The 27,706-nt window shown below is 39.7% G+C and overlaps 1 protein-coding gene across 1 annotated transcript; it reads left to right on the top strand.

The window, feature by feature from the left end:
• The first annotated feature begins 19 nt into the window (after positions 1-19).
• Positions 20-26,806, top strand: mybbp1a (MYB binding protein 1a). Its single transcript, XM_011483909.3, has 27 exons — positions 20-290; positions 1,810-1,905; positions 2,179-2,262; positions 2,350-2,424; positions 3,444-3,551; positions 3,637-3,827; positions 3,904-4,071; positions 4,323-4,440; positions 5,192-5,481; positions 5,563-5,673; positions 5,741-5,866; positions 7,217-7,414; positions 8,597-8,705; positions 8,779-8,872; positions 11,203-11,363; positions 13,634-13,750; positions 13,840-13,998; positions 14,081-14,254; positions 15,045-15,202; positions 18,764-18,898; positions 19,027-19,108; positions 20,496-20,627; positions 20,713-20,781; positions 23,347-23,460; positions 25,781-25,882; positions 25,963-26,087; positions 26,258-26,806. Exons 1-27 carry the CDS (start codon positions 36-38, stop codon positions 26,604-26,606), a joined length of 3,900 nt encoding a protein of 1,299 aa, XP_011482211.2. The 5' UTR covers positions 20-35; the 3' UTR covers positions 26,607-26,806.
• Positions 26,807-27,706: the final 900 nt, after the last annotated feature.

Below are 27,706 nucleotides of genomic sequence, written 5' to 3'. Positions count from 1 at the left end.
AATGTGAGTCTTTTTATTTTATTTTATTTTTGAAGATGGAGCAGGTTGACCCGGAAGTAGTTCTTGCTCTCGGCCACACGTGTTCCTGTAGCAGCGTGTGCAGCGGGGCTGGATGTTTTTCAGAAATGGTGGAAGCTGCGATGAAAACAGCCGAACCTCTCCGGCCGACCGGAGTTCTGCAGCAAAACCGAGTTTTCCTCGACTTCTTCTGGGACTTGGCCAAACCGGATCAGGAAGTCCGACTGAAGGCGGTGGAGGACCTGGTCGAGCACCTGAAAACAGGGAAAAATGTAAGACGCAACGTGATGATCAGTGACACAGAGAAGGCTGAGAGACATGCTGCTGCTGCTGGACTCCTATCAATATAGTCTGGATTTTAAGAATCTGTAGGAAAAATAACCAAATATGAATAATGACATTTATTTTGGGCAAACGTAAAGTAACGGCAGTTTAATTCCAATAACTATATTTAAATTGTTTAAATTACATACATTTACACACTTCTTATGTTCCATAACTTCTTTTAATTTATATAATTTGTTGGACAATAAAACTCATGTGGAGCCTTTTCTTCCCACAGAGTAAGTAAAATACAATGTAGGTGTCATGTCATACATTATTTTTTATCTTAAATAGACCACATTAGAGGAGTATAAACAACATTTTAAATATCATGTGTTTGTTAGTGCTAGTAAACTTTAGACACTTTTTTTTTTAGTTCTGGAGAAGGGACAACACGCATGTAATTACTTTATTTACGCGTCAGTGTCACATACATTTGTGTTAATCTTTTGTAATTTGTGAAGCAAATAAGAATATTAACAAAATACTATAGTAATTATTGCTTAGTAATTTTTTTTTGAAATTCTCCACAGTTTATGGTTCATTGTTATTCCAAATCCAAAAGAGTTGCTAAAATATTGCTAGAATTTATGATTTGTGCAGTTGGACCTTAAATTGAGTCCAACTGAAACTTCAAAAAAAAAAAAAAATGGGATTGAGACAAAAAACATAGCAAAAAAACGAACAAACCACAAGCTCCCAACTAGACGACTAGATCCATGCAGGTTTAGGTTTTCCTCGTCTCAGCTGGAATCTGGCTGTGTGGCTGGATAAGATTGCTCGCCATTTTTGTTGCACCAGTGATGTTAGGTTGGAGGAGTGAGGGGTAACAGCTAGCAGAAGAGAGTGTCAACAAAGGCATGATGGGAAAGAAGTGCAGGCTTACTCTGAAGCACAACTCAGAGATAAATCCTTAATGAACTGCTGCTGCTCTGCAGAAACTAAGTTCTTTTGCAAAGTGAAGAAGGCATATTGGTGGTGAAAAGAAGATAATATTTTTAGTTTTAAACTTTTTTAAGATAATGGTTCTATGGGGCTGCAGCTGCACAAGTCGTTGCTTTGACCCTCAGAGCGCTGTAATAGCATGACATCCTCGTCTGATCTTGACATTTAAATGCTGTGATGCTGACGGACCAAATATTTCAAATCTTTATTCAAATACAATCAAATGTTTTTGTTTTCAAAAATTCCTTTGATTTTTTTTTTTTTTTTGTATTGTTACAATTTTTTCTATTATAATAAAGCTTCACTCACAGCCTCCACAACATCCAATAGATCTACATGTAAATTATTTACATTTTTACTGGCCTTTTTTGGATTTTAAGGCGACAAGAATGTACAAAATGGGCCGTACCAAAGCTCAAACGACACCTGCAAACCTTAATTGTGAATCTCTGCTTTGCTAAAGGATATATGGAAGGGCAGTGACTGTAACCAAAGGAACTCTTGTGTTTTTTTTTTATGCAGAAAGATGAGTTGGAATACACCTTTAAGAGGCTGGTGGATGGACTGGGCCACACACGGGAAACCGCCAGACCGGGGTTCAGCCTGGCGTTGGGACAGGTGAGGGAACTCACTGCTGAAGGGTTTTTTTCAGACCTCTAATCCACATCTGTTCAGCAGCAGCTGACATGATTTCAGAATATTTAGAACCGAGACGTCAAAGAATATTTCTTCTAGGTTGAAAAGAACTATTTTATTTTCCTAATCAAAAACCAGCATTCAGTACACCTAATCAGCATTTATAAATCAGTTTGTCATATTTCCCATCTATTGTGTTTCCTCATCACCAAAACTGCTGCAAACTATTCAAGCCTGCGTGTGTTCGTTTTTTAGGTTTTGGTTGCGTTTGAAGAGATCCCGCTGCAGAGCATTCTCGACAGAGTCAAGCAGAAGCACAGCTTGCAGGCCGTGAAAAAGGTCCGTCTTTGTGTTCTGGTCACTTTAGGCAACAAATTCTCCATGTGTGACGCCTTTGTACTACTGAATTTTCTCTTTGTTTTTCAGAAATTAGCCAAAAATGCCATGTTTGGAAACCTGTTTGGTGTTCTGGCTCTTCATCAGTCCGGGCGACTCTTTAAAGTGAGCATTTGCCGCGTCATTAAAGCTTTTGTTGTTGTTTTTTCAGCGGTAAGACAAAAAAATACTAAAGCCGCTATCAGTGTTGTATGGCCCCTGCTGCTACAAACCCCCAATTCCTACTTCTTCCCCTGCCACACCTGCTCAGAGCTGCACATGACAAATCTAAAATGGCGGCTTTTATGTTTGTTTTCTCCATAGCAACCATTATATGTTTGGGTCGCCTGGGTGTGACGAACAGATCTATGTAGTTTTTTAAAGAATCGGCAAAAGTAAATTTTTGGATTTCCTTAGCAACAGAGGTTTTTTTGTCAACCACGCCCACATTTCTCATGTATGATATCTTGTGATAAATGTTTACATTTCAATAAAAAATGTGCGAGCAACAGGGGAACGGCACTTTTGCACTCGTGCAAAATCTAAAAACGTCTTAGTAAATTCACTTTGTCAAGTGAGTATTTGGACAATATTTCTATTACAAATAGTCTGGATAGCAAGTTAAAACTTTTTTGCATTTGTGAGGAATGGATACATTGGTGTTTTAAAGTCAAATGTAGTGCATAAATGGAGTTTCTTGGAAAAAACGTGCAGACAAAAGCATTGTCAAAGAGAAGAAGTAAATAAGAAAAAAAGCAACAGATTTCACATAATTAAGGGGGTATTAAGACTTTTGGACTCCATCCGGACAAAATTAAGCGGACTGGGTCTGGAACAAACGGTCTTTTCCAGTCTGAATACACCCATAAAAAACCGCTTCAATGAAAATTGTGTTCTTGGTGTTTTATAACAACTCAGAGGTGAATTTCTAATAAACCACTACTGCTTTGCAGAGACTATGTCCTACAAAACAACAGATTTTTTTTTTACATTTTGGCTACAAGCAGCATAATCATAATTAAAAGACCACTGGGGACACTTTGAAAATCTCTCAAAAGATGTTTGGAGTGGGTCTTTGAAGATCACAGCTATATTGGGGGGGAGACAGGTTTTTGTGTTGTGGTCTCAGCATTGTGTGTCTACAGGAGCCGCAGGTGGTGCTCGCATGTGTGCAGCTCCTCCAGAGCCTCAGCCCGCACAAACAACACCTGAAGGACCTGCCCACCAAAACCATCATGGACATCCTCACAGAGGTACCAGCTGCTGCTCTGTCACTCCTTTAACTACTCATTACTACAATCTGAACGTTTACCATCATGATGCCGTCTCGTCCATCAGATCCCAGAGGAAGTGTTTGAGGAGGTCCTGCTGAGCGCCCTGAAGTCTGACCTGGCGTCCGCCTTCAACACTCCAGAGCAGCTGCAGCTGCTGCTTGTGGCTTTGCAGCGCTTCCCGCAATCGCTCAAACCCAAGAAGCTGAAGAAGCTGCTGGGCTCGGCCACCATCATCAATGCTGACAACGTCCCCAGGCAGGAGCTCCGTGAAGGTTTCTCCCCATTGGTCACGTTTGACCCAAATGAAACGTCTGATCCACGTCCCTGTTAGGCTGATCGAGGTGTTGAAGATGGCGGCGCACTCGGTAAAGAAGGAGCTGATTCTCCCAGCGGTGGCCCTGGACCTCCTGAAGCTCTCTCTGAAGGAAGACAGCTTCCAGCTCTTCTGGAACAAAGCCGTCACCGAGGGCATGTTCAAGGAGCCGTCCGGGCCGACTCAGTGAGTTCATACCTAAAGGGAGAAAGGTGAAAAGTCAAAAGAGGTTCTTAGTGATCTGCTGCAGACGTCCGTTTCTGCTGTTTCTGCTTGATTTTTTTCCTTCACTTAGAACCGCTGATATAAATGACCTTTAGTTTTTGACATGTGATTAGGTGATTAAAGCTCGGACTTTTCCATTCACAGCTGCTTCTGGCATCTCTGCAGAACGTTTGTGCTGACTTGCTGTCCTGTGTTCCTCCCGTTTCTGTCAGTTACCTGAGCTTCCGGCTGCTCGGCAGCGCCCTGCCTCTGCTCTCCTTATCCCAGCTGAAGGAGGTTCTATCCGGAGAAGTGATGATGCACTATGGAGAACATGTAGTGTCTGCTCAGGTCAGTGTTCAAATCACAAGGCTTGAACTTTTTAAACTGCAAAAAAAAAATCACAATTTTTTTTGTTACTTTTAATTTAAAACTGTTTCATGGAAGCTGAAAGCGGCCTACCCTAATTTTTTTTTCTTCTGATAAAAGACCAAGTCTTGAGTGACATGCCGTCATTCCTGCCTGCCCCTCTCATGCATCATTCTGTCCTCTGATCACTAATGAACTCGACAACAACCACATGATCACTAGACTGTAGGTGCAGCCGGGCCAACCTTTTCCTCAAATGACGACCGAGTTGAACGTCGTACATGTTTTCCAACCTACCTGCCATTGAAGCTCCTTATTGGCTGGTCCAGGTTAAAAGTAAAGGGACTTGAAACAGATTACATCTCGGCATCTTAGTGTGGGAAAGAGAGAGATGGACGCCACAGTGTAGTCTTTATCATGACAAAACGACATTTGTTATCTCATGATGACGTGATAATAGATGTCGTTATCACGAGAAACCAGTCAATCTGATTTTTCCTTCACAAGCCAATCCTGATTTGACCCCATGTATTCATGCCTGAAATATGAAGAGAATACATATAGAGCTTTAAAAATCACTTTTATCTGTTGACCAGCGACAGGAACGTTGGTCATTTTTGCTGCCTATGCTGTTTATGGTCATATTCTTACGTTGCTTGAACTATTGTGTCATAAATAAACTTTTGGAGTTGAGTTTCCTCAGAACTCCTTCTTCATTTTCCTTTTTTTCCAGAAACCAGATCGCTTCAAACTGGCCCCAGAGATGGAAAAATACGTGTCGGACTTCCTGAGGGACTGCCAGGACTCGGATAAACAGCTCGCCGTCGTGGTGGCCTTCTCCTCGCTGACCAACAACGGCTACCCCGTGGTGCCATCAGTGTGGAAGGTGGTGCAGCACCTGCAGCCTGCAGCTCTGCAAAGCTACGTGGCGTGGCTCAGGAGCATGTTTCTGCAACCTCAGATGACAAAGTTGCTGGATTTCAGCACACGCAAGCAGAAGGACAAGCAACAAGTACAGCCAGAGTGAGTTTGTTCGTGAAGATTCATGCAAATTGTGATGCAGAGAAATGGAAGCGTGGAACAATGCTGCTCGTCTTCTCCCAGGATGGAAACTCCTGTGTCCCGCCTGAGAAAGTGGCTCGTTGCTCGACTCTGTTCAATCATCGATAACCATCAAGTGAAGAAGGAGGAGGCTCTCATCATGGATGTGGCCCGGTGAGAGTAGCTCTTTGTGACGATGAGGAGGTAGCGAGGAGAAATCTGAACTGATTTTTCTTTCCAGGTTTGTGTTTTTTCACGCTTTCTTCAGCACCAAAAAGGTTTCTCAGGACATCAAAGAGACCCAAGAGACGCTCTCCGTTTCCCTGGATGATAAAACCAGGGGGGCGCTGGTCAATTCTTTCTTCGGGTAAGTCTAAAGCTTTTCTCCTCACCGTCAGAAAAAGAAAATGTTTTCTGACAAACTGAAGGGGATTCTGACCGATCTTCTTTGCAAGATTCCACAAAAGTTTTTAATGTTTCTGTAACTGAAAAGACATTTTTATCTTTCATTTCTATTCCTAAAACTGAGAGATTTTTAGTAAATCTGATAAACAATTCCGAGCTACTTGAACAGTTTAGCTTATACATTTATTTGTCCTTTTTGACCGTTTCAGAAAAACATTTCATTTAAACTGAACATAGCTGGAACTTTTATTAATCAGGAAAAGAGTTATGACCTTAAAAACTAATCCAAGAAGTATTTTTTTGGTTTGTTTTCATGCTGATTTGAACCCGTTTTCCTAAACTCAGTCATAGTTAGCTCTGAGTTAAAGTCAAACGTGAAACCCTCTGAAGTTTGCAAAAACTAATCTGAGGTGAAGTTTTTAGGAAATTCTCTGGATTTGTCCAAATTTCACTCTTTGAGCTTCAAAATGAGACGACCCTTAATGTTTTTGCTCACCAGTGGTTTGGTCTTGGAATTCTACCATGTTGGTCATTTCTGGCCAGTATCTTTCTGTTGGTGGAGTCATGAACACGGACCGTAATTGAGTTAAGTGAGGCCCGCAGTTCTTTGGATGTTGTTTTGGGATCTTTTTTGACCTCTTCACAGCACTCTTGGGGTAATGTTGCTTGGCCGGCCTCTCCTAGATGGTTCAATACTGTTCCATGTTTCTCCATTTGTGTATAATGGCTCTCACTGTGGTTTGTTGGAGTCCCAAAGCTTTTGAAATGACTTTAACCTTTTCCACTCTGATAGATCTCTATTACTGTCTTTCTCATTTGTTCCTGAATGTCTTTAGACCATGGTATGATGTCTAGGTTTTGAAGATCTTTTGGTCTACTTCACTTTGTCAGGCAGGTCCCATTTAAGTCATTTCTTGATTGGAGATGGGTGAGGCAGCATCAGGCTTGGGCGTGGCCAGAGAATTTGAACTCCGGTTTGACAAACCACAGCTAAGCTATGTTTTAGCAGAAGGGGCAATCAGTTTTTCACACAGGGCAATAAAGGTTTTATTAAATTAATTTAAAAAAATGATTTTAAAAACAGCATTTTATTGTTACTTGTGTTGTCTTTGACTCTTATTTAAATGTTTTTTTTACTAGGAAACGTTAAAGTGTGGAAAACATGGAAAAAAACTTCCTCTTACCACTGTATGCTCCATTTTCATGACGTCCCTTAAGGCGTGGCCACCCCCCAAAACGGCTGCATGTGACGAAGGCTTTAACTTTGACGGACTCCCCCCCCCCCCCCCCCCCCCCCCCCCCCCCCCCCCAGACTCCTCACATCACTGCATCGCGTGCCTCTCTGTGAAGGGGGCAACGCCGCCAGTCAGAAGCGGGTCCTGGGTGTAACCGCGGATGGCGCCATGTGGATCGACCATCTGGCCCAGTATGCCCATGTCCTGCTGAACCACCCCAAACACGTCCAGACCAGCCAGCCCTTCACCCCTGAGCAGAGACAGGCCTGGGACGGGTAGGACCCAGTCCTTCTGATTCATGCACTGATCAAAAGAGCCGTGGATTTGCTGCTGGACTCTTGGAGTTTTCAGAAATGATGATATTTTCATTTAAAGATCATGGCTATCAATAACTAATACTAGTCTAGCTCAACTCAAAGCTCAAACTGCAGTTTATCCCCAAAAAAATATTAAGGGAATTCAACTAAAGACTTGTTGTTTTACTGGACATTTACGTTTTTTATCATATGGATGAATCCATTCTGGGTTTCAGGAACTTGTATTTGCTAATGTTGTCTGGAAAGTCAAATCCGAGGTGTTTTCCTTTCAAAATAAATTTACAATCGTAGGCAGAACTCTGCGTAACCCTCAGAAGTGTGAGATAATGGCCCCCACGTCCAAAATGTTTGACAGATTCTGTGCAGCTTGCTTCCAAGTGGTGAGTGTAGGGGTGTGGCCTTCCAACACGCTCACTCCTGATTGGTTGTGTTGGTTCAAATGAAAACATTGACTCAGATCAACTCCGACCAATCACTGCTTACTGAAAAACAAGTCAAGCTAAACCTTTTTCAAGGTAAAATATAAAGCAAATATCAACGATGGATAAAAAACGAAAAGCCTTTTATACGCTACTCTGAACTCCGAAGGGTTGAAAGATGTGGAATGGAAACTACAACAAAACCTCTGCTAATGTTCAAATAACCAAATTAGATTAGATGACTTTATTTATCCCACGATGGGGAAATTCACTTATCTATGGCAGCAAAAACTACATTTAGAAACAACAGCAAAGAATACAATGAATACAATTCATACACAGAATTTAAAAAAAAAGTAAGGAATTTTTTTGTTTCATAAAAACAAAAGGTTGTTGGAAACCAGCTGAAACATTGAATACTGTTGCAGCGTTGATGATGCATTCATGGACGCTTTGGTAATGACTGGAAATGTCCTTGAGCAACACACTGAACCCCACATTACTCCTGGTGGTTATAGTTTGGTGCATCAGTGTGCGATTGGGAATGGGACTGTAAAGCGCTTTGGGTCTTCAAAGAAGAAAAGCGCTTAATAAGTAAACGCCATTTACCATCTTCATTCAGGCCAATGCAGAAATATAACATTTTTATGTAAATATGAGATGCTATTGATGTACTGATAACACTTCACGTTCCTAATGTGAAGAAAATGTCGCCTTCCAGCATGATGGAGTCTGTGACAAACCTGAAAAAGAAAGCAAAGAAAGGTGCAACAGCAGAGAGCAACGCCTTTCAGCAGCTCTTCCTTCTGCTCGGCATGCATCTCTTCAAGGTAAACTCATCTGAGTTCAGACGTTTGCAAGATTTAGAATGAGATAATTATGGTAACCTTGTTTGTTCCCAAGGCTCCTGAGGAGCTGCAGGACACAATGAAAGACCTGCAAACCTGCGTGGACAAAGCTCAGGAAAAAAAGGCCAAGAAAAGAAAGAAAAAGCAAGGTGAGGTCATCAATATGAGGCTGCTGGGAATTATTGAGTTGGCACACCCTAACCCCTAAAAATCCAAATAGTGTAGGACTACCAGTGGATTTTAATAAAGTTCAGACACATGCTGCTCACTACTACTCATGTATTTTTGAACGCCAACGATGATGTTCCCTATTTGCCAAAAGAAAAACGTAATTAAAGTGAAGACTTTACGAAGAATACAGTGATCCCTCGCTATAACACGGTTTACTTTTCACGGTTTCGCTACATCACGGATTTGCATCGTGCATTGTGTTCTGCATTCTGATTGGCTAAAAAGCCACTCTGCTTCTTCTCTACCTGTGCGTCAATAACGTTGCAGTTTAATATGTACTCGTACGTAAAACAGCTTGCCAAATTTACATTATGTACTTGCAAATTCTCTTGATGTTGGCATGTCGGTGTATAAGGATGTTTTTGCGAAGAAGAAAAAAGAGCGACACCAACTGCCGATCACTATGTTCTTCTCCCGAACAAACACACCTGCAGCTGCACCGCGGGCTTTAAAAGAAGAAAAATCTGCAGAGCGGAGTCAGGATGCAGCCGTTCAGTCTGAACTTAGAGCAGTGAAATACACCCGAGTCACTATTTGTGCGACTGTACTTTGTATTTTTTTCATAATCATCATTTTATATTTTCTCCCGTTTAATCCAATTACGCAGGTCGCGGTGGGCGGGGCTAATCTCCGCGATTTGAAGCCTTCTGTTCACATTGATGATTAAAATTATTATTTGACAGTACAGAACAGAAGTTATTTGTTAAAAAACGTTTCTAAAGTACTTTGATTTGTGAAACAAATGCTTGAGCCTATAAAATGGTTTGTTCTTTCTTTTCAATGTATAATAGAGTTTTTAATTGTATAATAATTGTAAAAAAAATAGAGGTTTCTACTTCACGGTTTTTGACTATCACGGGGTCTTTCTGGAACGTAACCCCTGCGAAAAACAAGGGTTTACTGTATCTACAAATGTTCTGATTAAGAAAACTTGGATAAAAAATATACCGGTATATATTTATTACTATTTTTGCAGATGACCTATGGTAAGTTTCCATAAAAATTGTAGATTTGGGCAGCCTTAGACCACAGAAAAGTAGCCTAAAAATAGGAATAGAAGACTTATCATAAGAAGAAAATCACTAGAGATTTTGTGTACCTAGTTATTTATTTTTAATAAAGTGACAAACGCTAGTGTAATAGGTGGAAATGGCTCATTTTAGAACAAAATATAAACAAAATAAGAATACCATCTTAGTACAAGTTAACCCATCCTCATAAATATTCAAGAAATCTAAAACTTATTCCTAGAACATAAATTAAAATCTTTGTTTTCAAAATAATGACAATAAATTCCAGGCTAACTTGTCAACATTTATTGAAATTGAAATGAACATCCCTGAAATTGAACCAAAAATGACAGTGCCATTAGTCTCAATGTAAGTTTTTCTATTGTGGGGAGTATAGAGCAAAAGGATTTTGACTCATTTTAATGATAATTTCCTAACTTCTAGATTCTAGCTCTAAATGAGACAAAAAATTCTCCATTGTGCAATTTTGAGAAAAATTTGGAAAGTCGTAGAGCAAAGAGAAGTCATAAAATTCTTAAAATATCTTCACTGTTTAAAAGCAATGGTTGAAATCTTTGCAAAAATCCACTACTTTGCAGTTTACAAAACAAGGAACAGCACTAGGAGGAATGCACGGATGCACTAACTGGGGATTAGGGAGGAAATTTGAAAAGTATCTTGGTAAAAGACAAGAACTATTCTCGTCTACAAAGAGGTTTTGCTAACATTTGTTTCCATCTCTGCAAACAGTAGTTGAACATTTCACCATCAGTCTGACAAAGCTCAGAGATTGGTGCTCATGTTTTTGTTCCAACATGACAAAAGTTCACTTCCACAGCTTTCACAGATCAATGCTGTTAAGTTCATGTTTATTTCTCTACAGATAATCAACACAATCTTCATTTTTTAAGTTTTTACACAAATAAGTGTTTCTAGCTTAAAGAAATAATTCAATTTAACTTGACTTTGAATTGATACTTTATTAATATGTCATCTCTTCACATGACAGATGACCAAATTGCTGTTTAATGTAGAAAAAGAGAAAAAATAAAATAAAAAAAATAGCAAAAAAATGAAACTAAAATACAGAAAAACATCATAAAACTCCCTAAAAAAACCATCTTTTGGTTGGTTCTCCCAGAAGATGTTTGAAGGTGATGGAAGGAGGCACTACCTCTCCAAAAATCACATTAAAAAGTTAAAAATGCACAGATTTGAAATGCTTTTTATATTAACAGCTGCAGAGCAGGAGGAGGAGCCGGAGTGGGTGGAGGTGATGGTGGATATTCTCCTGTCCCTGCTGTCCCAGCCGAGCCGACACATCAGGCTGGTCTGCAGGACGGTCTTCTCCTCCATCTGCCCCCACCTCAACCTAGCAGCACTCAACGCCATCTTGGACGTAAGTGAGACATCCATCGGCGTCCAGATTCATTTTAGAAATTCATTTCACTGGAGTGTCCTCATGATGAATCTGTTTAATAAGATTTAACCGCATTTCCTTGTTTACCTTTTTATGTCAGTCACTCAGCCAAACATAAAGGACGAAACCAGTCACTTATTTATCAAATCGGGTTTCAAAAGCATAAAAATGAGCGGCCTGCAGAGCTCTGAGGCATCATGGATCTCAGATTATCATAAACGATCATCCTGAGAAGAAAAACTCAGCGACTCTTTTTGGCAAATGATCCCAAAAGTTCTCAGATGTGAAACCACAAACACGGCCTGAAGACGCTAAACGTCTCTGTCACCTTCCAGCTGTGGATGTTGGATTTCCATCCCGCTCCTGTCATCTCACCTCCTGCGGTGATCCGTTTGTTTGCAGCTTTTATGAGCGCATGCTTCCTGTGAATCCCTGCAGCTTCAGCTGAAACTTTCAACCAAACCTGAACAGTAAAGTTTTAAACTATTGGGGGCTAACAGATGATCCAAAATGATCACACGGTTCAGATATTCGCATCCAAGCATTTTCCTTAAAATTAGAACAAAGCTGCTTTAAGTCAGAACTGATTAGACATTTTTAACAGTTTCCCAACCTATGAATGTAAATTATGACTAAAGATAAAAAAAAACTTAATCTGAGTGTTTGAATGTGAATTTAACACAAATATTGTTCACAAGATATCAAGCATAAACTGCTGCTAATTTCTTTTGTTTTAATGTCTACAAATAGTTATTTTTGCCTCCAAACTTGTTCTTTTCAAAAATCCATCCAAAAATGTTGTTCCAAGTTCAGCAGATTTATACTCACAAGAACGCAGAAGAGTTGGTCAGAACGTACTTTTTAGTATAGCTTAATTTTTTATTTAAAATGTTTTATTTTTTATTTTATTTTATTATACTGTATTTATCGAACGAAGGGACATCCGTCGAAGGGACATCCGTCTCAGCATTTGACACATCCCCTGGGGGAGCAGTGAGCTGCAGCCGAACCGCGCTGGGGAGGCAGTAGCGTTAAGGGTCTTGCCCAAGCACCCCCACTGGGTGATGTTAATTGCTCGCCATTGAAATGGTAATTGCCCCCACCTTACCAACCGAGCTACCCAGCCGTCTTGAAGTTTTGCATTTATTGAAAATGAATTGTCTTCACTTTTCTCATAAATTTTTAATTTTTAAACCTGAATAAAGAGTGAAACATAAAAAATATCACACAAATAAATTGTTTAAAAAAATCGTACAAGGTGATTTCTGAACAATTCTTCAGATTCCGTCTCTCACTATGGAAATGCATCTATGATGAAAATTTTAGACCCCTCCATGTTTTCTAAGTGGGAGAACTTGCTAAATCACAGGGTGATCAAATAAAATAATATTAATGGATTGGATTTTTCTGCGCTTTTCCAGACTCTCAAAGCGCTTACATTGTGGCCATTATTCATTCACTCCTCATTCATACTTGGTGACGGTAACTACGGTTGTAGCCACAGCTGCCCTGGGGCAAAATGACAGAGGCGTTTGCTGCCAGTTCGCGCCTACGGCCCCTCTGACCATCACTGGTATCATTCATACACATTCACACACCAGTGGAGACACACTGGAGGCAAGGAGGGTGAAGTGTCTTGCCCAAGGACACAACGACATTTGGCTGGTGGGAGCGGGGATCGAACCGCCGACCCTTCGATCATTGGACGACCCGCTCAACCGCCTGAGCCACTGTCGCCCCCGATATACTTATTGACCTCACTGTAGCTTAAAGAGGAACCATGTAAAATACAAATCAAATAAATGACCTACCGGTACTTATAAGGTACTGTTAAAACTGCTAGATGTAAATTGGTGGGTTTTTTTTTTTTGTTTTTTTTTTTAAATAAACTGAATAAAAAATATTTATTTATTCTTTTTTTTTTGACAAGGACATTGCAAATTAAAAAGCATTGCTGCCAATGCACCAGAGTTGGCTACAAAGCTGTTTTTCATCTGCTGTCCCAGGACTGATGGTAAAATTGTCTCCCTAAAAAACATAAAATTAAAATCTAAATGCAATACAAGAATAAACAACAGTAAAACACATTACATTACAAAAGATAAAATACCGTAAAGGAGCAGTAAATGGAAAAATATCTTCTATAAATAGGCGTAAAGTGAATGAAAACACATTCAAAGTATTTTTTCGGAAAGTTTGCTTTTTTCTAGAGATTTCCAAATATCATTAACAGAGTTTTGATTTTGCAGGTGCTGAATCCGGATAAGAACAGCGAGGAGAACAGCGCTGTGGTCGTCACTGACGACGGAAACCAAACAAAGAAGAGGAAACTAGAGGATGATGAGGAAGAAGAGGAAGAGACAGAGGTGGATTCTTCATCTTCTGGCGGACATTTCATTTTTGTGTCTGTACTTTTCCATCTCATAAAACCAGATTTTGTTTGCGTGGGCGACAGGATGAGGAGTCGGATGGGTCAGATGACGATTCTGAGGAAGAGGAGAGCGACGATGCAGAAATGCTGGAGGATGAACAAGAGGAGCAGATGGGGGAGGAGGTGGTGGACCAAAACTTCCGCTTGGAGCTCATGAAGGTTCTCCAGCAGCAGAACGCTCTGGTGAGACCTCAGTGATTTTGTGTTTTTGACCGAAATGCAGAGATACGAGCTGTATCATGGTCAAAGTGTTATTTACATTCAGGCCACTGAGGAGGATGCCAGCAGTGATGAAGATCTGGATGATGAAGCTATGATGAAGCTGGACCAAAGCCTGTCGGCGCTGTTCTTAGAGCAGAAGAAAAGGATTCAGGCCAAGAAGGACGAGAAGGCAAAACTACAGAAAGAGAAAAGTCTGGTGTTGGACTTTAAGATCAAGGTACTTCTTCTTTAAGGCCGTGTCACATTGCTGCTACACACAATCTGCACATTTTCCACATATGTCATTTGGATACACGTGTGACACACATAATTCAGTGTTTCTTCCATTCGTCGATCTGCCCAGATGTTTCCACCGACCGATCTTTATGTGAATTTGGTTTTGTGCTGTTCAAAATTTTTGGTTGGTTTAAAACTACACAGTTTATGTGTATATTTTATTTAGTTTATATGCAATTATGCGTGATTTTTGCGAGATACATTGCAAATTTGTGGCTTTCAACGACCGTTCCATGTATGTCTGCATATGTCTAATGGACTTTTCACGCATATGCCACTGTTTTATACCTCTTATATCACGTATACGGTGCACATATCATGTTTAAAATAGGTGTTTGATGCCCGAATCCTTAAGGAATTGCATATAACAGCGCGATGATCACGTAGGGTTCATGTGCGATTGGAGTATTGCGTGACAGGTTAAAAAATCAGCCAATCTTTAACCCCTCCAGCAGTCTTGTTGTCAATATCGAGGTTATATCTCCCGGGGTTAAAAATGTGGCTCCTTCGTGATACATCTGTGAAAATGTCATGTAAAGACCACAGCATGTCTCTATTTTTCCACGTATATTCACGTATGACCAGTTGTCATCCATGCGAAATGTAAGTACCGGCTGTCTGACACGGCCTTTAATTTGAAAAATCACTTTAGCTTCTCAGGAGAGTCTGGAAACCTGAAGGAAAATCTCTCCAGCTGGTCCAAAAGAAGTAATGTTTCTACTTGGCTTTAGGTGCTGGACCTGCTGGAAGTGTTTGTGACCCGGCAGGCCAGCAACCCTCTAGTTGTCAGTTTGGTGGAGCCTTTGCTGAATGTGATCGACAGAGAAATGAACTCGTCCAGCGACCAACAGTCACAGGACTTCCTCCGGAGAGCTGCAGATATCTTCAGGTACAAAAACATCTTTAATCACTTATCTTTATTAAATGTCAGATCACTTTTAAATAAGTCTTTTATCATTAATGATCTGATTTTAGACCATGATTTAACCTGTTTGTTTTTAACTGAAACCTGGCTTGGCTCTGATGCACCAGCTATTCTCACTGAGGCTTCTCCACCTAATTTTAACTTTTTATTTTCAATCAGGGGAGGAAAGAAAGGTGGAGGTACAGCATCGATTGCTCACAAAAGAATTTTATCTGAAAATATTTTACTCTGTAAATATTGTTCATTTGAGCATCATGCTTTTCTTTTTGGAGACCCACCTGTTTTAACTGTCACAGTATACAGACCACCAACCCCTCCTTCCTGTTTTATCGAAGAATTTTCGGAACTTTTATCATCTCTTCATATTAGGTACAATAGGATTTTAATTACTGGTGATTTTAATTTGCATGTTGACAATTGTAATGATATCTATGCCTGCGAGTTTTTAAATCTTCTAAACAGCATGGATTTTCAGCAGCATGTCACACAGCCAACTCACAACAGAGGACACACCCTGGACCTGGTCATTACCTATGGTCTGTCCACTGGGGTGTCCTCTGTTGTTGACTTGGCCATATCAGACCATTATTGTGTGTTTTTTTTACTGTCACCAGTGAAATCCAGCAGGAAGCGTCAGTGAGAACTGTGAGGAAACGGTATTTAACTCCTGAAGTGGCTGCAAGTTTTATTGATGTTTTTAAGCAAACTCCTGCTCAGATTTTACCTGCACCCTGTGATTTTATTGTTGATCATTTTAATAACAGACTTCAGTCTTCCATAGATGCAGTGGCTCCACTCAAAACAAAAACATTAAAAGCCACTCCTAAAATCCCATGGAAGACTGACGACATTAAGGGTCTGAAGCAGAACTGCAGGAGAGCAGAGAGGAGATACAGGAAGACGAAATTAATAATTCACAAAGACATTTTTAAAGAACAACTCAAAATCTACAATAACTCAGTTAAACGGGCCAGAACCTCCTATTTCTCAAAAATCATTTCAGAAAATAAAAACAACCCCAAATTTCTTTTTAAAACCATTGATATTTTAATAAACAAAGACTTCAACAAGTCCTCCATGCCATCATCTAATGCTGCATGTGAGGACTTCGCAGACCACTTCATGGGTAAAATCAATGCCATAAGATCAAACATTTCATCCATGCAAAACACTGATCTTAACAGACCTCCAGCATTGTCTTTACCAGAAGAAACACTGGGGAGTTTTGTCCTGGTTGATGCAGAGATGCTTGGTCGAGTTGTATCCCAAGTAAACACTACAACCTGCCTTTTAGATCCCATTCCCACTTCACTTTTTAAAACATTTTATGGATTCTTTGAGTCAGAGCTTTTAAATATAGTAAATTGCTCTCTTCAGACGGGGGTCTTCCCCTCTGCCTGTAAGACGGCGGTGGTGAGGCCCCTTCTGAAGAAGAGTCAATTAGATCCAAAAAATCTGGATAACTATAGACCCGTATCCAACTTACCATTTTTAAGTAAAATAATAGAAAAAAGTGTCGCTACTCAACTGCATGAGTTTTTAAATGCCCAAAAAATTTTAGAAAAATATCAGTCTGGTTTTAGGAAAAGCCACAGTACAGAGACGGCTCTTTTAAAGATCGTTAATGATCTAAGATTAAACTACGACTCACAGAAACTTTCTGTTCTGGTGCTACTGGATCTTAGTGCCGCTTTTGATACAGTAGATCACCAGATTTTATTAGACAGACTTAGTAGTCTAGTGGGCCTTTCTGGAAATGTTCTTAAGTGGTTTTACTCTTACCTGACAGATCGACACTTTTATGTAAGTATGGATATGTGCTCTTCAGGAATCCACGAAATAAGCTGTGGGGTTCCCCAAGGGTCAATTTTAGGGCCAATACTTTTTAATTTGTATATGTTGCCTCTTGGGGAGGTCATCAGGAGACATGGCGTTGACTTTCACAGCTATGCTGACGATACACAGCTTTACATCGCCGTGTCTCCTGATGACCTGGAACCTGTCAACACTCTTTTAAACTGCATTTTAGATATAAAGTTGTGGATGGCAGAAAATTTCTTACAGCTCAACCAGGACAAAACTGAAGTTTTAATCATCGGTTCTGAAGACAAGAGAGAGATGATTTTACCACATCTTCATAATTTTAAACCTTCTCAATGTGTGAGAAACCTGGGCGTACTTTTTGACTCTGAGCTAAATTTTATCCCACACATTAAAAATGTCGTTAAGACAGGATTTTATCATCTCAAAAACATTGCCAGAGTCCGCCCGTTCCTCTCTCTTGCCAGCACAGAAGTGCTAATGCATGCTTTTATTTTCAGTCGTTTAGATTACTGTAATGCCCTGCTCTCTGGTTTACCCAAAAAGTCTCTTTCAAACTTACAACTTCTACAGAACTCAGCGGCACGAGTTCTGACGAGAACCAGAGGGCGGGAACACATTACACCGGTTTTAAAATCGCTGCATTGGCTCCCTGTGCGTTTCAGGATTGATTTTAAAATTCTTTTAATGGTTTATAAATGTTTTTATGGTCTTGGGCCTTCTTATTTAAATGATATTCTTTTAAAATATGAGCCCTCGCGGACCTTGAGGTCTTCCGGTACTGGCCTCTTAGTTGTTCCCAAGGTGAGGACCAAAACTTATGGTGAGGCTTCGTTCTGCCATCACGGTCCTCGCCTGTGGAACGGCCTTCCGGAGAGCCTCAGGGCCGCAGAGACAGTAGAGGTTTTTAAGAAGAGGCTCAAGACCCACCTTTTTAATTTAGCTTTTAGTTGATTTTAACTGCTAATTTATTCTATTAGTTTTAGTATAGGCTATTTTATTTATGTATTTATTTTAATTTTATGCATCTTATTTTCAATTTTATGTTTTTTCTTTTTTATGTTTTTAATTTTAGCATCTTATGATTTTAGCCCCAGTGTTTCTTGAGGGGATCTTTTCCTCCAGGGCTTGCCGGCTTGGTCAGCGGTTGTTGCTGCAGTTGTTGCCCTTGCTGGGGCGGCTGGGGTCTAATTTTACAGCTTTTGGCTGTGAGGGGGACCCCGGTGTTGTCCCGGTCTGGGTGGGCACTGTGGCGATGTTCCGGTGGCCGGGCTGGCTCCTGGTATGAAAGGATTCCCAGATACTGTTTCCTCACAGCAGAGCTAAGCCATACTTGTTTATTTATTTATTTATTTATTCTTTTACAGTTACATAGTCATATTTCATTGTACGTGGGAGCCATGGGTCATGTGGTTTAATGGAGGGGTGTGGGAAGGGTGAAGGGTGGGTTGGGGTTTTTATTGTAATGTTGTGTGTTTACTGTTTTTAGTGTTAAAGCGCTTCGAGCTGCACAAAGTGCATGAGAAGCGCTATTTTATAAATAAAGTTTGAAAGTTTGATCTATCAGCAGAGTTTCTTGTAGTCTGAACTTAAATGTCAAACATTTGTTCTCCTTTTTTTTCCCCTAAGCTTCATTCATTGATCACATTTGTATTTTGAATGGGATGAAGTTGATTAAAGGGCACAAACATGTTTTTCTATCAGGAACCAGCTCTGTAGGTCTAAAAGTTACTGCAGAACCGCAGGTGACAGGCAGGGGGAGCTGCATGACCTGCTGGAGAAGCTGATGACCAAATGCCAGAAACTGTCCGACTCCTCGCTGAGTCTCTACTACTTCAGGTAGAATCCTGTCTCCACTGTCATTTGGAAAGGTTTAAAAAAATAGGCCTGTGGTAAAAAGAGACAGAAAGTATAAATTGAAGTTAGAGTTAGACTCCATGTTGATCGTGTTCCTCTCCTTTCCTCAGTGCATGCCTGTATTTGGTGAAACTTCTGCGAGGAGCTCTTCCTGTCGAAGCCAAAGAGGCTCAGAAACCCACAGGACACAATGTAGGTTTATTATTTGACTTCCTTTCATGTTGTTGCCTTGCTCAGATCATTCGAGTAGGGATGGGTATCGTTAAGGTTTTAACGGTACTACTACTCTTATTGATACTGCTTTTTGATCCGGTATTTTACCGATACTCTTATAAAATAAATAAATAAATATTTTATTTCTGTTTTCATTTTAATCTAAAACAAAAGTAAATTAACTGCAGGTTTCGCTTTACCTCGGGGTCAAAACTAAGGCCGTTCATACCTGCTGAGTGTCTTGGGTGCTCAGCAGTCAGGTCTGTTCCTGGATTTTTATTGGGTCATGAAGTGTCCTGGATTACTTGGCCTCCTTTTGGTTCACCTGTCATCTTCACAGGAATCTTCTCCTTTACTTTAGTATTTGTTGTTGCTTTAAAACAAATCCATTTAGTATATTTTAAATGTTCATTTGTTGAGGTGGAAAGCCTTTAGTTCAAAAACATTTAGTAAGTAAGTAAAGCTTATTTCTTTAGCACTTTTCCCAGAAAGGATGGCATTGCAGGTCAAAACTACGACAAGAGGTAAAATGCATTAAAGCAGGCATGTCCAAAGTCCGGCCCATGAGCCAAATGCGACCCGCATTCAAATTTTCACCAACCCACTGACTCCCTTCACCAAATGAATACTATGCGGCCCACAGCGCTTTGGAAAATCTGGTTGTACAGTTTCTTGATTGTGATTGACTAAATTCTATATTATATATCTATATTATACTATATTATACAGATGATTTAATTATTTTCACCTCTCCAAATCGGCCCTCTTTGCAAAAAGATTGGACATCTTTGCATTAAAGAGAAAATCCCAAAATTGATGTTCGATTATTTTTTTATTTATTTACTTGTTACATCATGAAACCAATGCTAATAATCTGCAAAAACAATAAGCGTAGTTTTTCTGAACAACTTTTTGCAAAAAGAATCTGTTTAACAAAAGCTGTCTGACATACGCTTTTGGAAAATGGGTGAAGAAAAGACATTTTCAACGGAAAAGCTTTTATTCACAAATGAAGAAAAGAGAACAAAATGAAACCTTCTGAAAGTCTTGAAAGAACAATAATATAATCAATCCTATTATCAGAGTTTATGACTCAACAGTCAAACAGAATTTCTTTTGGATAAAACTAGATCCATTTGACAAAAATAGTAGCTTGGTTGTTATGGGGTCAGATCAGGATTGTATTAAAGAGAATGAAAAACCCAGACTGTAAATTTGAGAAGAATTATTTTATGAAAATGTAAAAAACCTTTTTAACCAGAAAGTATAGATTGTAGACTATAAAGAAATAAATGTTAAACCTAAAGGAAATTTTGCAGCCCTGCTAGGTGTGAAGAAACCCTGACATGTGTCCCTCTCTGTTTAGCTGCCGTTCATGGGCCAAGTGGACGTGGAGCGGGTCACCGGTGTCTTCAGAGAAGCTCTGGTCTCTTTCCTGAGCAGGAGGAAGAGCCCTCTGACCTCTCAGATGTTTACAGACCTGTTCAACAGATTTCCTGTGAGTCCAAGCGTGCATTCATCAAAGCAAACCTAAATGTGGGTCAGGCTGCTGCGGTAACTGATGGCCGTGGGTTTTCGTGCAGGTTTTGTGTGTGAACCTGTTGGATACAGCCGTGCAGCACATCACATCTGGCATCAGGGACCATCAGCAGGTAAAAACCCATCATTCTAACCAAAGAAATGAGGAGAAAATCAGGCGGACATTGTTGGATTCCATAGATCATATTTGCTTTGGACCCTGGATCAGTGTTCCCCAGCCCTGGTCTTTGGGGAACACTCTCCTGCATGTTTTCCATGTTGCTCTGCTTAAACACACCTGATTCAGCTCAGCGTCAGGCTCTGCAGAAGCCTGATAATGGCGGCCATTAGAGGCAGGTGTGTTTGAGCAGGGTGGGATTGAAACCAATGCAGGACAGGGTTCCCAGAGGAACAGGGCTGGATAACCCTGTTCCAGAATCTCCTGATGAAGTCAGCACCTACATCCTATAGGGAGGCGAGTGTTAGAGGAAACCGCATGGCTTTTAGTGCTGTCATGCCTTTCATTTTTTGCTGCAATTAATCCTAATCTGTAATCAATTCATTGAATTAATCTGTTCTTAATGAAACATAATAATTGCTGCAAAAAGACAAATTTTGAGGTACTTTCATTTAAATGTATGATATTGTGATGCAGTAAAAGATGAAAAAAGAACAAAAAGTAGCTTTATGAAATTTTATTATCATAAACTTCCAACCTTTACTTTTAAGCATCACCAAGGTGTTTTTTTGGTTTTTGTTTTTAGGAAATTAAACACATCAATGAACGCTTTTCTGAATGAACCTTAAAATATTGACCCCAAACTACAAAATGAAATCCATAACATCCATGTTGACATACAATATTAAACAGTTTTTACCGTTCAATGCGATGAGGCCTCCACATACCCCATTCATTTATGATAAGGAACTGGCTGTATCCCTTACATAATGGATAACAGCATTAGGCGGTGTGGCTGTGTTTAGCGTTAGTTCTGTTAAGAACTACAAAGTCGCACATTGACGACGTCACCACAGCGACGCGGCACACATACCAACACGTGCACTCACACATTTTTAGCCCAGTTCAAATAAAATGTTCATGCAAGTAAACGGTTGTTTTTTATATTTGAGAACACAAAAATGAGATTGAATAATTAATCACGATTAACGCGATAAATTGACACACTGTGTGTGTTTTTATCTATTTGCTGTAAGCTATTACTATGAAATGTTCAACCTTTTATGTAATTATTGTGGGTTTCTTACCCTGATTGAGACAGGCTTATAAAATGACAGGGTAAAGGTTTTAGATTTAAAAAATGTAATTGTTTTTAGGCGTTTTTCTGTAGAATTGTATCCATTCAGGAATTATTATTATTTTTTAGCTCTGTGTTGGTTTTAGGGTTTAAGGTTACAGCTAAGGTGCATTTCATAGTTTCACTAATGGATTACTTTTTTGATAAAACAGAACAAAACACAAGATGCTTCTGAGTTTAATGAATAGTCGTTAGTGAGGCTGCAGCAGGAAAAACTGTTTTTTTTTAATTTCCCTCTATTGAACATCAACAAACATTTATTCTTAAGATTTTAGTCTTTACATTTGTCCTTTGCTTTGAGGAATGGTCTGGTTTGAAAACATTATTTTGACTGAAAGGAGGAGGATTATGCGCAGGTCACTTGTGTTTTGAAGCATATCCTTTAGTTTTGATTTATTAGGATTCATCAATATCTAAATAATCTTCTTCAAAAAAAGAACCAAAAACCCTAGAACATCTTTGTGTCCTTAAAATCAGTCTTAAATTTATACCAGCGAGTCCTCACTTTACTTTAGAAGCTTTGTGGTTTTAAGGTCAGTTTGGTCCAAATTTTCCAGTTTTTTACTAAAATCGGCCTTTCAGATGTGTTTTGTAGGATCTAATCAGTAATTCCAGCTCTTAAAATAAGACCCAGAGGCCCCATTATGCAGTCACAAGGCCCCCCCGTACTTCCCTTTCATTCATTTTCAGCCTTTACATTTCCCAGACTTATTGATATTAAGTACTGATTTAATGATAGCAGCAATAATCAGCATTAATCATTTGCTTTTAATTCCCATTTTTTGGTGCAAAAACATGATCTCAACACTTTTTTTCAGGGTTTAGAAAGTTTATAGCTTAAAGCAAAGTAACACAATAAATGTAAATTCATTTTTTTAAAGTCTTTTATGTAAATGAGTCTTTCCCCTTCAGCAACATATATAGTGAATCTGTTAAGCGAGTGCACTGAACCGCTCTTTTCTAGGGGCTAAATATCGCTTTACTGCTTAGGATTTGAGGTTTTTCCCTCTCAAGCACTTTAGTTGTCTATTTTTTACGCCCACACTAAAAAGATCCAAATGTATTAATGTACCCAACAACTACTTTTCTGTGATTTTAAATGTTAAATTTTATTCCAATTCTTTATTATGACCTCTGGAAAACCGAGAAAAGAGACTTGAATACTCAAAAAGGCAGACATGAGCTGTGTATGGGATTGGACTGGGCTCATAACCATCACATCTTTCTCCAAAAGATTCTGATAAATACGTTGAGACTCAGAAAATACCACAACAGTAATGATTCACTGATGAACGGATCCCATCCTTTATGCAAACCTCAGCAGAGTGACTCACGTTGGTTTGTTTCTGTGCCCTCTGTGTGCGTCTTGCTTTGTGTGTTTAGGGTCAGGCGTGTGTGTTGGTGCTGCGAGGGATGCAGGCCAGCGAGGTCCGGCAGCTTCTGAGCGGCGCCAAATGGACGGCGCTCTGTCAGAAAGTGTCCGAGCAGTTGTTAGGGGTAAGTTTCCTCAGTTATCCACCGCTGAAGAGCATCGGCATCGTCGGAAATGTACCCAAGAATGAGCAAGAATGAGCCTCCCTCTGTCAGCTTAAGAAATAAAAAAATAAAAAAAATCTAGAGTTTGTCATTTTAAAATGTAGACGAATTTGAGATTTGTTCTCTAATCCTCTGAATCTGATTAAATTCACATTTTCTGAAACTAAACGTTCTCAATCGTTGAAACACCATCATGCCTTTGGCTGTTGAAAATTTCAATTATATTAGTAAAGAAAGTTTATGAGACCTCTAGCTGCTGTGATTAATGATAGGAGGCAGCGATCCACTCTCTGCCCTCCGTGTGTCCTCTACCTTTCCACATTCCAGGGTGAACACACATCTAATTACGCGCCTCTGTAAATCCTTCCTAAACCTCTTCACCTCTGCACGTTTTTCTCAATCTCTCAGTCCACTTTTCTCTGAGTTCTTGTTCATTTGTGTCTAAACAGATCAAATGCTTATTTTTTGTGTTTTCCAATAAACAGCCACTCCAGCGACGTCTGAATGCTTTTAATGATGAAAAACAAAGTGCTTCATTTGAGCGTCAAGCTGCTTTTATTGATGTGTCATTATGAGCATAGACTGGATGTTCTTGTCATTCTTTAACAAACATCCATAAAATCAGATCTTCATCAGACTCTTGTTTTCTGAGAAAGGCCATTTTTAATGATTTCAAGGCATCAAGCTGATGTTATTTTACATCAGCTTGAAGTTTAGCACACACTCTAAAAACTTTATTCACAATGTAAACCAATTTTTTTTTCGCCCTAACAAAGCATCTGGGGTGTTTCTTCGTCTTTGTTGATCCAGGGCCTCTTCTGATTGGCTAGCATGACCACACTTCCCCTTATGTGTCGCCTGTCTTTTAATTGGCTCCCTGTTGCTCCATAACCCCTAACTGCAGTCTGAGAATATTAGGTTATTAGGTGTTGTGAGTCATTAGAAACCCCCAAAAGATTGATGCTGTGAGGGAGACTGAGCATCAATAAAGGGGATAATACCTCTAAACCAGGGGTTCTCAAAGTTTTTGTAGCGGAGGGCCAAATTAGGAACTTGACGTTAGACCGGGGGCCAATTTTGGTGAAAACAGAAAAAAGTCGTTTTTAATAACTTTAATGGCCAAGTGTCATTTGTACAATTAACCAGGCCCTCCAGATGTTTTCCCCGTTGCGGTCGGAGGTTGCTGCCCGCAGATCTTCCACTCGTTTAGTAATTATGTCATTTGACAGACTTTTTTCTTCAAACCTTTTCTTTCAGCATACATTCTTTTTACAAACTCCCCATCACTTAAGAGCTTGCTACAGCTAGCTTCTGTCACAGCGTCACTGGATTTAGCCATTTTTGTAAACCTCTGGTGTGCAGCAAAGCCTCGTAGTTGTTGGAGCTTATTGTTGCGCTCCTCGACGGTAAATTTGTCCTAGTTTTTATGATTTGTAATTTATTTATATTGATTTATGAGAGCATCGATTCCAATTCTTCCTTTCGCAGAGGCGGTGACATAGAAAATGTTGTCTGCCCTCTTGTGGTGAAATTAATACACTGTACCGTTAACACAGAGTGTAATTACCTGCAGATGTCGCCAGAAACCACAAAACAATATTTTTCCAAGCAATGTTCAGCTGGTTCAATAACAAATCAATTAGGATTAATTAAGGGCCACAAAAAATCTTCCCGCGGGCCGCCATTGGCCCCCGGGCCGCTTCTTGAGAACCCCTGCTCTAAACACACCATGCTATATTTGTTGTTATAGTAATAATATTCCTAATAAGTTAATCAAAAAATATGTTGATGGTTCTGTCGAGATTAAATATCTGTGAGCAGTTGAGCTGCGTTCACCACGTTTTTGGCAATGCACATTCAAGCGGTTATTTTCAATGAAAAGTCTATGTTTGCACACATAAATACGAACATAAATACACGTTCTGCGTTCAAACCTCTTGCGTTCACGCGTAGCTACGCACAATTTGTGAGACCATTTTTGGCCTCTAAGTATGTGACAGCAAAATCCTTCATACATCGGAACAGAGTTGTGAATGAAAAAGCCTGGAGCCAGACTTGCACTGCTTTGACATTTTGCACCAAGACTCTTCCAGCTGTAGGTGGCAAACAAGCTGTAATAAACAGTAGAAGAAGAAGAAGAAGAATCCCCTCTCTGCTTGTCAAGTGTGAACACCATGCGTGTTCTTGAATGTGTGTCACATCCTCAGCGTGATTGTAGCATTAGGCTTTTTAAACAGAATTGTATGACAAAAATGGTTGAATTTGTTTAATTGTCTTTCAGATTCTTGCACAGGCTGACCAAATTGAGAACAAGTTGGTAAAAGAGAAGATGGTCAAAGTCCTGGAGCTCTGCCAGTTCCTGATCAAAACTGTTCATCTGCAGGTAGGTGGGATGAGATCATGAGGGGATAAGAGTTATTACGGTCACTGTCCAGACTCACTGTCTGCCTCCGCCGTCTGTAGAAGCTGTCTGTGGACCTGGACTCCCTCCAGACGACCCTGCAGTCCCTGACCAGCACCGCCTCTTTGAAGAGCACCGGAAAGCTGGAGGACACGTACTGGGCTGTGATGAAGCTCTTTGGAGTGATGTACGTTCCGCCAGTGTCCTTTTAAACCTCTCTACAAATGCGATCCTCATTCACAAGCCAAATGAGCAGTATATTTGCCCTCCTGACAGCATTTCTACTCACACTCGCAGTGTTTTCCCCTGTTTTTCAAATCCTTCATGATCACCTTTACTCTTTTCCAACCTTTCCAGGAAGCCCAAAGTTGAGAAAACGAAGCCTGACAAGGAGCCGGAGCAGAAGCAAGCTCTCAAAAAGAAAAAAGGTTTTCTGCCAGAAACAAAAAAACGCATAAACCGCAATAAACCTGCTTTGGAACCAGCCTCAGACACAGCAGCCCCCGCTAACAAACCAGGAGCAGAGAAAGGACAAGCCAAAAAGAAGCATGACAAGAAAAGCAAACAAAAACGACCTGCCAAAGGTGCTGGGGCTTCAGAGTCCAGCCCTGCCAAGAAGAGCAAAACACAGTCTGACAGCAACCCAGCCAAGAAGAAGAAGAGGAAGAAGAAGCCCAAGCAGATGAAAGAGGGAGGACAAGTGTGATGCTGTTTGAGAGGACACAAAGTTCTGAAACGTCTTTTTAAAAAGACTTTCTTTGTTTTTCAATTCTGAAAAACATTTTGACATCTTTAGTGGAACTTTTGCTCTGCGAGGTGTGAAATGAGAGGATATTTTTCCAATGAGTGACTGTTGTTCATTAGAAAATGTCTACAATAATAAATGTATTTCTTCCTGGAAATTGATTCAAAGCTCTTCATCCTGAACAGCTGTTACGTCTAAAGAAAGACAACCTCAGACTGTAAAGTAGTGTTTTCTACTCTTATACAGACATATAAGGATAATGAAGCTGATGGTGGAAAAACATTTGATTATGTGCATTTCAGCAAATAAACATAGCAAAGAATTATTTTAGGAATTAATTGGTTTAAGTTGTGAGCTGATAATTTCTAGAAAGGGAGAAAATGTGAACGTTTTTGTTTTTGATGCAAGCAGCATCCAAAAAACTACAAAGAAGAAAGATCCAAATGTTAAAATGAATGACTGAAAATTTAAAAATCCACTCCAATCATCTTTTAAATCTACTTAAGTGTTCCTAATAATGTTTTAATTACGATTACGTCGGATTTAGCCAAAATTTAAATAAAAACTGTCCCTTTCTAGAACATAGTTTCTGTAGAGCGGCAAGAGTTCATTAGAAATTCACTTGTGAGTTTCAGCCTATTGCATTTTCTACATCACAAATTAGCTCGTTTTCCAACTGCATTTTTTTCATCTGCTCCTGATTCACAGTGATTTGAACAAATAAATACTCAGAAATGCAGTTTTAAGCCAAATATCCTTAATATATGCTCTTCATCATAAGAGAAATGCCACAAGAACATGTAGAAAACACAATTTTTATCAGAAGGGGCCTCTAAAGATTAAATTGGCAAATAACAGTGGGTTACTGTTGGTGTTTCAATGCAACCCACAAAGGAAGTCAATTTTAACAAGATTTCTGAATACAAATTTGACATTAACCACATAAAAGTCCAGGATTCTAGTACAGGTGTGTTTAAATAAATTTTTTACTAATAAGACAAAGAAAAATGCTGCAATAGGAAACGTTTAAATTATTTGAAACTACAGTTAATCAAGTTTGG

The sequence above is a fragment of the Oryzias latipes genome, chromosome 14, assembly GCF_002234675.1.
Source record: "Oryzias latipes chromosome 14, ASM223467v1".
Classification (NCBI taxonomy): domain Eukaryota; kingdom Metazoa; phylum Chordata; class Actinopteri; order Beloniformes; family Adrianichthyidae; genus Oryzias; species Oryzias latipes.
The sequence above is the reverse complement of the archived record's forward strand: the minus strand, read 5'-3'. Positions and strand labels throughout refer to the sequence as shown.

Bases quoted from the DNA above. Each gene is read 5' to 3' on its own strand.
- mybbp1a (XM_011483909.3), top strand. From the start codon at position 36: ATGGAGCAGGTTGACCCGGAAGTAGTTCTTGCTCTCGGCCACACGTGT. The intron at 4,072-4,322 runs GTGAGTTCATAC...CGTTTCTGTCAG, and splicing joins GAGCCGTCCGGGCCGACTCA to TTACCTGAGCTTCCGGCTGC. The intron at 8,706-8,778 runs GTAAACTCATCT...TTTGTTCCCAAG, and splicing joins TCGGCATGCATCTCTTCAAG to GCTCCTGAGGAGCTGCAGGA.